At 49.5% G+C, this 8,722-nt stretch overlaps 3 protein-coding genes across 3 annotated transcripts; 2 read left to right on the plus strand and 1 right to left on the minus strand.

The window, feature by feature from the left end:
* Positions 1 to 1,097: 1,097 nt before the first annotated feature.
* Positions 1,098 to 1,947, minus strand: HMPREF1541_10954 (uncharacterized protein; the record flags this gene model as incomplete). Its single annotated transcript, XM_008715623.1, has 2 exons — positions 1,098 to 1,679; positions 1,930 to 1,947. 2 exons carry the CDS (start codon positions 1,945 to 1,947, stop codon positions 1,098 to 1,100), a joined length of 600 nt encoding a protein of 199 aa, XP_008713845.1.
* Positions 1,948 to 2,321: 374 nt separating this feature from the next.
* Positions 2,322 to 2,696, plus strand: HMPREF1541_10955 (uncharacterized protein; the record flags this gene model as incomplete). The annotated part of the gene is made up of 1 exon (XM_008715624.1): positions 2,322 to 2,696. The coding sequence occupies one exon, from the start codon at positions 2,322 to 2,324 to the stop codon at positions 2,694 to 2,696; it is 375 nt and encodes a 124-aa protein (XP_008713846.1).
* Positions 2,697 to 2,815: 119 nt separating this feature from the next.
* Positions 2,816 to 4,139, plus strand: HMPREF1541_10956 (uncharacterized protein; the record flags this gene model as incomplete). Its single annotated transcript, XM_008715625.1, has 2 exons — positions 2,816 to 3,095; positions 3,154 to 4,139. The coding sequence occupies 2 exons, from the start codon at positions 2,816 to 2,818 to the stop codon at positions 4,137 to 4,139; spliced, it is 1,266 nt and encodes a 421-aa protein (XP_008713847.1).
* Between the last annotated feature and the right edge of the window lie 4,583 nt (positions 4,140 to 8,722).

An 8,722-nucleotide genomic window follows, 5' to 3' on the forward strand; every position in this document is an offset into this window, starting at 1 on the left:
TTGGCCTGGGTGACACGTCGGGTAATGGTATCCCGGAGCACGATTTGCAGATGATTGCTCTCGTACAGTCTATCCCTTTGCGCGGCCAGGTGATCAGTACCAGCCTCCGTTTATTAGTAGCTGAAAGCGACCTGATGTCTTCGATGCGTGCGACATTGTCTCTTCGTCCGGGACCGATTTCGAAATAGAGCTTGATATGAACAAGGTCGCCACGCCGGAAGGTCTCATCCTGGGAGCATACAGATCTAGTCGTGAATCTATTTTGTCGATTCTCAAGTAAGTCGTACACTGATGTGAAGACCTCAGTGGGACCGTTGCATTAAAATCCTTTGGTTTGACCATGGTTATGGGCGCTTAGCCGGAATCTCCGGGGCCAGAGGCCAGTGGTTGTATCGGGTGGGAGATGCACATTGCAAAAGTCTGCATCAGAGCCATCGACAACGGGCTAGATACGCGTCTCTGTTGAGACGAAGCAGGCTGATTCAGTGGTTGCGGTGCAGATGCGAGGTACCAGCATTAATTACGGACAGACTCTAGGATGAGGTCCGCCTCGAAGCTTGGTAGATAGCGCACCAGAACATCACTAATGATGTCTGGTAGGGAATATGTATGGCACAAAGACGATCCCTTCTCACGCACACCACAAACTTCAAGCCTACTCGTCGCGCCCTATGACCTTGGCCAACCTGGGCAACAAGCTATAGCATTTCGGCCGATGCTAACTGCCATGGGCCAGCCGATTCCTCAGACGTATCTAGATCAATTGATCCGGTCGTCGAATTGCCTTGATGAGAGTCTGCAAATATTGATTGAAGTTTGCTTCCCATGACCCAAGAAGAGGAGTAGGACGCAATGAACACAGCGAAATGCTCCATCGGTCCAAGACCAATTTTGTCCCAAAAGATCCAGGCACAGTTCCTACCACCCCGTAGGAGATGACTGCTATCAAGCAGACCACGATCAACAGCCTGCCGGAAGACCTCGAGGTCGGGTTGACAATAGTTGACATCAATGCCCTCCTTTCCTTTCCATTGCGGGACGAGCTCGCGAAGTGCATAAACATAATCCTTCTTCCTTTTGCACTCAAGATCCCTTACTTACATGGCCACTTCTTCGTCGAGATTTACCACATCTCCTCGAGGATACTTGGAAGTCTTGTCCTCATCCAGATCTATTATCTGGCGTCTATGGTCTCGGATGGCTTGTATAACATGCCACCCTCTTGTGCGTAGAGGCTTTGGTCTATTCGTGTGAAAGGTCCTCGTTTTGTTAAACCGGCCGCTCTCGAAAGCTTGAGCAAACGAACCACACATGCGATGGAGACCGTAGATGCCGTCGAATTCGACAGACCTGTGGCCATAACACAATATCACCGTGTTGGCCAGGATGAGCTCTTGCACAGGACAAAGACGTGTCCAGTATGTCTGTGTATAGAGGGGTTGAAGCCAGTTGAACTCAGGGTCCAGATCCTCATCGTCTTCATCAGGATCAGTAGGGATCTCACCACGCCGTATCTCATGTACTAGTAGCTGCTTAAACGTCTCACGGTAGTGATGGATCAGGTCGTCCGTGTGCATGGAGTAAGAATCAAACCTATGGTGCCATTCGTAGAGAGCCTGCAAGACCTTGAAGACACATGCAACTTCTTCACGTCCCTGACCAAGCCATGCGTACACTTTCTTTCGGGTCCGTCGCAGCCACCAAAGTCGTTGCAGGGCCCGCACCCGGCGTTTTCAGGTGGAACGCACCACGGCTCCAATAACATATGTAAACATGCGTGGCTCTACAGTACAGTGACTTGCAAGTCCGGCCTTGCACTCAAATCATACAGTACGTGGCAACTGGTACAGCGAAAAGTATGGAGTCAGATGGCCCTTCATTAGGTCTAGCTGATTCTGGCGGTGAGCCAACCATGTGCGCTCAGCTTACCCACTCTTCTTCCAGCATACTTGTAATGACTTTTTCAAACTTCGCAATGCGTCTACACATGTGTCAGGGGAATTTACCGAAAGTGGACATTAGCGGCGGAATAGCTCTAATCCTAATTTACCTGAACCAGATCCACTCGCATCGAGCTGGTCCCATCCACGGCAAACTATGCCAAGAAACGACCTACCTGGAAAAAGTAAGCTAATGAACTTACGGTCAGCAGCGCTGCACCCCGACCTCTCAGCCTCAAATGTGCCGACAGAGCGCCTACGTGCAATCTGCTCCCAGATTGCTCGATGCGTCACATGCAGATGCAAGCAGCTCGTACTGACTGCGCATGTGGCGCGGTCGAACTCAATCAACCCCTCTCCGTGGGCACCGCATGAACCGACATGCGTCTGCTACAGCACTTACCAAACGGCAGCTTCAAGCTAATCTCCTTCGCCGACGATGCTGTGCCCCCGTATGCGATCCTGTCGCACACTTGGATTGACGGTGAAGAAGTCATGTACAATGAGCTGGTGGCCGGTATACGCATGGACAAAGCCGGCTACGAGAAGATCGGCTTCTGTGCAGAAAGAGCTGCTCTGGATGTCCTGGAGTACTTCTGGGTGGACACCTGCTGCATCGACAAGTCGGACGGGCAGGAGCTTATTACAGCCATTAACTCCATGTTCCGCTGGTACCAGCGCGCGAACACGTGCTATGTATACCTGTCAGATGTTTCTGTGCCGGACAACGTCGTTGATGCCCAGGCATTCCGATAACATGGCTGGATGCGTTCCGACGGAGTCGATGGTTCAGGCGTGGCTGGACTTTGCAAGAGCTTCTTGCGCCGGCCACGGTTGAGTTCTTCTCTAAGGAGCGTAAGTATTTGGGTAGTAAGATGACCCTGGAGCAGGAAATCCATCAGATCACCCAGATTCCCATCGGAGCACTGCGTGGACAGAGCCTTGCAAATTTTGGTGTTGAGCAACGGATAAACTGGGCGACCACCCGCACGAAGAAATGGAAGGAAGACAAGGTCTACTGCTTGCTTGGGGTCTTCGAGGTGTTTCTACCTCTTATCTACGGCGAAGGGGAAGCAAACGCCACTCGGCGGCTCCAAGAGGAAATTAAAAAGCGGCAGAAGGGTCAAGGAACGGAAAGTCTTCGTGAGATTGGAGGTGTGTCCTTATTCCACGTTGAATATGTGCCTCTTGATTGGACACTAACAGCGCTTAGTCCCACCGTCGTTGCCCTTTCCTAGGAACGAGCTGTACGTTGGGCGAGAGGATCAGCTGCGGTGGCTGGATCAACACCTTCGTATCTCAGACGCGTATCCTCGCGTTACGATCTGCGGACTCGGTGGATGTGGGAAATCCGCACTTGCAATCGAATTCGCCTATCGTGTCCTTGCAGCAAATGCGACTCACATGGTTTTCTGGGTGCCAGCGATCAGTCACGAGAGCTTTGAGCGTGCCTATCGAGAAATCGGCGCTGCGTTTTGTATACCCGAAATTACGGACGAAAATGCGAACATCAAGCAGTTGGTGAAGGAGGCACTATCTATGGACAGTAGACGTGATTGGCTGATGATTGTCGACAATACCGACGATCCTAGTGTCCTATTGCGGAGACTGAACTGTGATCTCGGGGATGTTCGACTGCACGACTACCTCCCACGGAGTACCCGCGGCAAAATCCTATTCACCACGCGCAGCAGGAAGATGGCTGGGGAACTCACCCCAGGTGCCATCTTAGACCTTCACGACATGAGCAGAGCAGAAGCGAGACAGCTGCTGGCGCGCCGAATTACGAATCCGGCTCTTCTCAATGATGGAAAGGCTGTTGATGAATTGCTCAGCTTGCTTGAATATCTACCGCTTGCAATTGTGCAAGCAGCGGCCTTCATGGATACTAACGACGTCTCGGTATCAAAGTATGTCTCACTGTTGCAACAGGAAGACATTGCGGCTGATCTGTTTGGTCAGCATTTCGAAGACGCCAACCGGTATCGAGATATAGAAAGCACCGTTGCCAAGACATGGCACATTTCGTTCGAACAATTACGCCGACAAGACCCGCTTGCTGCTGAGTACCTGTCGTTCGTGGCGTGCATTGATCGGATCGGCATTGCTCAATCACTACTGCCTCTCGATGGCTCCGTGGTGCAGCGGGTGAAAGCGATTGGTACGCTCAAGGGCTACGCGTTCATCACGGAACGTTAGCAGGCGCTGCAAGGGCCAGGCGACGAGCGCTTTTTTGACATGCACCGTCTTGTACACCTGGCATCGGGATGGTGGCTTGCGGGCCATGGTGAGCAACGTACATGGGTAGAAAAAGCAAGAGAGCGACTTGAAGAGCTCATCCCGTATGGGGGGCATGAGAGGAAGGAAGTCTGGTCAACATATTTGTCGCATGCGCACTATGTAGCTAGCCTGGCAAGTGACCAAGACGATGCAGCAAGAGCGTTACTTCTTGGACGCATTGGGCAATGCCAGTCGACTTTAGGCTATTACTCAGCCGCGGCGGGGACACATCGGCAAGCTCTTGCAATAAGAAGACTAAGATTAGGACAAGATCATCTAGATACACTCACGAGCATGAGCAACTTGGCGGGAGCGCTAGATAACCAAGGCAGATATGAGGAGGCAGAATGGATGAATCGGCAGACACTGGCGCGGCGAGAGAATGTGCTCGGGCCTGACCATCCAGATACGCTGACGAGCATGAGCAATCTAGCGCGAGCGCTAGACGGCCAAGGCAAATATGAGGAGGCAGAAGGGATAAATCGGTAGACACTGGCGCAGCGAGAGAAGGTGCCTGGGCCTGACCATCCAGACACGCTGACGAGTGTATACTGTCTTGCTCATCTATTAGCCAAACGACCGTCGTCTGACGAACCTGCTATTCTTTATAGAAGAGCAACCGCAGGGTTTGCGAGTGTTCTTGGAATCAACCATCCGACTACGCGCGTATGTCGTCTACACTATTCCGAGATGAAAACGTCGCTTAAACAAGATGAAACGTCACGTCTTGATACAACGGAAGGCAAAGATACTGATCATGTCTTTCCCTACACAGCTTGACCAGCTCGCCCTAGTACTGAACGAGTGTGATATACTCGAAGGGTGGTTTTGATTGGTCCTCTAGGGTCATTTATTGCGGCATCAGTTCAATGGCACTTGCCCCAGGCCCAGCAGGATTCGTGACGATGGACTTCGCGTCAGGGTAGCTGGAATTTGCCGTCCATCTTGCCAGAGGTATCGTCAACGTATTCGTATTTACACCGGTCCAATCGAGAGGCACTTTAATGGAGCTGCACTGGACTCGTTCGGTTTTGTCTGGATCACATGGCTTCCAGGTGATGACTGGGTCGTGGTATACAGGCGAAGGAGCGTTCACGTAGGATGGAACACCGATCTCTTTACCTATATTAAATGCATAGGCCATTGCGTGACTAATAGTGGTAAGGTAGAGAGAAGACCTAGGAAGGAATATGTCATGTGAGTTGAGGTCTACAGCAAAAGGCAGGGAACATCGAAAGTAGTCGGTAGTACTCACTAGCATACAACGCTTTTCTATCTCACAACGTAAGGTAGCTCGAGTGTTTTGTTATCACAGATATGATGACTTGAAGATGGTGATCTGGACTCATCTATAAACAGGCTTCCCGTATACCCTTGGGGACTTTCGCATTGGGTGAGCGAGTGGAAGCGTACTTGGTCGCTGTACTGTGTATAGACCACGGAGGTAAAAGACTGCCACGGAAAGGCAAATCATGGCTACTTGGAACGACTGACGGCTGCCGAGATTCCTAGGCACAAGATTCGAGGAAGCATTGAGCTGAATGCGTGCCAAGGGTGGAATACGAATCCCACTCCGACTGCAGGCTGCTCAAGGCACAGCAGTCCATTATCGACAAGGATAAACCTGTAGACGGCTGTGTTTTGTGTCGTGAGCACTATATGGACTGTGCCTTGGAGTGGGTGCCATTATTAGCGTTCTTAACTTTGAATCTTCGATCAAGTTTGTAGTGTACCATAAGTGAATGATTTCCACAATGGAAGCTAGAGCATTGCTTGAGGGAGCATGGCTGGTGTGGGGCAGACTCTGCCGGTGTTTTGACCCGTATACAGCTCAGCCATATCTGCCCCTGATGTAGCCAAAGCCTTCGCTTTCCTCCACAAGTGCTAGGTACTTGACGAAGTCTTTGTTGTGGTGACCTGGCTCGTCTGCACTCGGACGCACGGCATAAGCGACCTTGAAGTCTGGGCCCATAGCTTCAGTCATTTCGTCCACTGTCATCAGGACACCCCAGCCGCCGAGCTTTTGCATGACTGGGTAGAGCAAGTGTGCAGCGGTCAAATATGATGGTTCCAGAATGACGGCCTTGCCGGAGTACCAGACAACGCCGAGCAGCATCAAAAGCTGCACAAGCGGTATGCCAACGAGGTTTGCCATTATGGTGCGTACATTGGTGGAAGAGGGGTGAGATGTGTCCCATGCCATCTAGCATCTTCCTGTCCTTTCTCGTCGCCAAAGATCCGCGACGCGTTCCAGGACGAACAGCAAAGCTCGCGTCAGGGGCTGATCACGATCCTGCAACAAATGCGTAGGCTTGAGGCCGAATAGATGTGCCGCTTGATTCTAGGCAACCTTAGGTGAGCCTAGTTGCCGGAGGAGCTCGTTATAAATCTACTCCATTCAGCACTCTAGAGGGCAGTTTAGGTATATAATAGCCTTTAGGATACTATAGCACTAATTATAAATTAACAGATAGATACATAGCCAGATACACTATACTAGCAGACATTATTATGGCAACCATAATTAGGTACCACAATCTGACGTCTAAGTTTTAAAAAGGTCTGAAGTATCTAGTACTACTATTAACTGCTTAGCCAACAAGTAGTCTATGTAAAATACAAGTACAACAGTAAATATTATTAGATCTATGTCCAGCTGCTAGTAATGGGTGCTATCAATATTAGGATCTTCTCCAAGAGTGAATAAGATTCTACTGTAGATTGCAACACATTAATTCCAACTGTACATAAATGTTTTAGTATTAAGACTAAGGATTACTACCTTACTATAGGATATATACTGATTAGTGAGCTAGTGATCTAGAATAATACATAGTAGGATATTATACTATTCTACAAGATCTACTAGTATATTTTATAAGCTAGTCACCGTCACGGCACTATACTTAACTTGCTACCTATACCTAATAAATATCTAATAGTTATTTTATTTAACTGTCTACTTCTTAATAAGACTAACTATATTTATAAGTTATATATATAACAATAATAATGCCTAGTATAGACTATATAATCAATTCCAGGATATACTATAGTGGATAACTGTACAACTATTAATATAAGTAGCAAAGATGCTCTAACTAATGTGGCATAGCAACTAGCCTATGTGATCTCCCTTTAGTGGGAAGGGTTAGTATTTAAACCTTGCCAAGCACCATATCTTGCTCTCAAGGACTATTAGCTGTACCAGGTAAAGATGAGGAAGGACATGATTCCTGGCTTGGGTGACACAGCTGATCTAGTCGTTATAGGAGCGCGCCGTGATACGAATTGTGGCATGTCGGCGTGGTGGACGACATTCTATCTGGCATGTGTCGACACAAAGGCGGCGAGTGTGCAGCGGCTAAGTTCCAGCTTTCTTGTCATGTTGATTCTGTTCAAAAACTCCCTGATTTAACTGCCGAGATCTCCTCTCCCACTGCCATTTCAGTTTTATATTCTTCTCTCATTTAGTGTTTGAATTAGCTTCGCAACTGTGCAACTAGCTTGAAAAAAACATCTCAATGCCCAAACACCAGTGCGAAACCTTCACTGGACGTTGGTACAGCAGCAATGTTTTTCGTGCTTGCAGTAAGGACCTTGTTGATGGTACCGATAGCCTCGGGCCAAAGAATATCTGATCTCGCGCCACGGATGCAGTCACCTATAACGACTCTGTACAAGAATGGCGAGTCGGGTATGGACTCGTCGAAAAAATGGACACTGTGGACTAATAATGAAATCAGGAAGCCGGTTCACCTGCGGCGGACCTTCGACTATTGATACGACCATTGCGACAAGCGCTTGATCACGCGCCCACAGAGCTAACATAACAATCAAAGAATGCCTAGACGCACGAGATGGAAATGTCATGGATCTCTTGCAGCCATGTATGGCAGAGAGTGCCTGGTCGTACACCACGTGCTGGTACCACGAAACGCACTCCTTCAAATACCCAGGCGGTATTCAAAAGCCAGGGACGCCTTGAATTAGACCTTGCTGGCATTTTCGTCGACGAAACATGACCGTCGACATGGGACACCTTTACCCCTCTGACGCTTCTATCACTCCTCGCATTCAGACTGAGCTTGCAGATGATCCTTCTCCCACAGCAATCTTCGTGCGTCCGCTTGTGGTCGATTTGGCACACGTTGCAAGGTCATAGGCGCAGGTGGTCGAACAGTAGATTGCTTCATCACCCAAACCGCACGCTGGAACCCATCGTGCTACGAGAAAGTTGCCGGAGATGCTAGCGGCCACGGCCAAAGCGTTGGAATACTCGAGGATGTTGAGTGTTCACTCCAAGAATTGGTACGAGGCCTGTGTTGCGAGAGCAGGGGCATGTCCGATTACTGTAGAACACATCTTGACTCATAGCTCCTGTGCGCCTTCAAGTCCTGTCGCCGGCAGTTGGCATTCCACTGCGCGCTCTATTTACTAGCACAGCGCACCTGCAGAACCTTTGAGTGCAATCTCCACGAAGACAGGTAACAATCAGAGTA

Source organism: Cyphellophora europaea (genome assembly GCF_000365145.1).
Source record: "Cyphellophora europaea CBS 101466 unplaced genomic scaffold supercont1.15, whole genome shotgun sequence".
NCBI classification, from domain to species: Eukaryota; Fungi; Ascomycota; class Eurotiomycetes; order Chaetothyriales; family Cyphellophoraceae; genus Cyphellophora; species Cyphellophora europaea.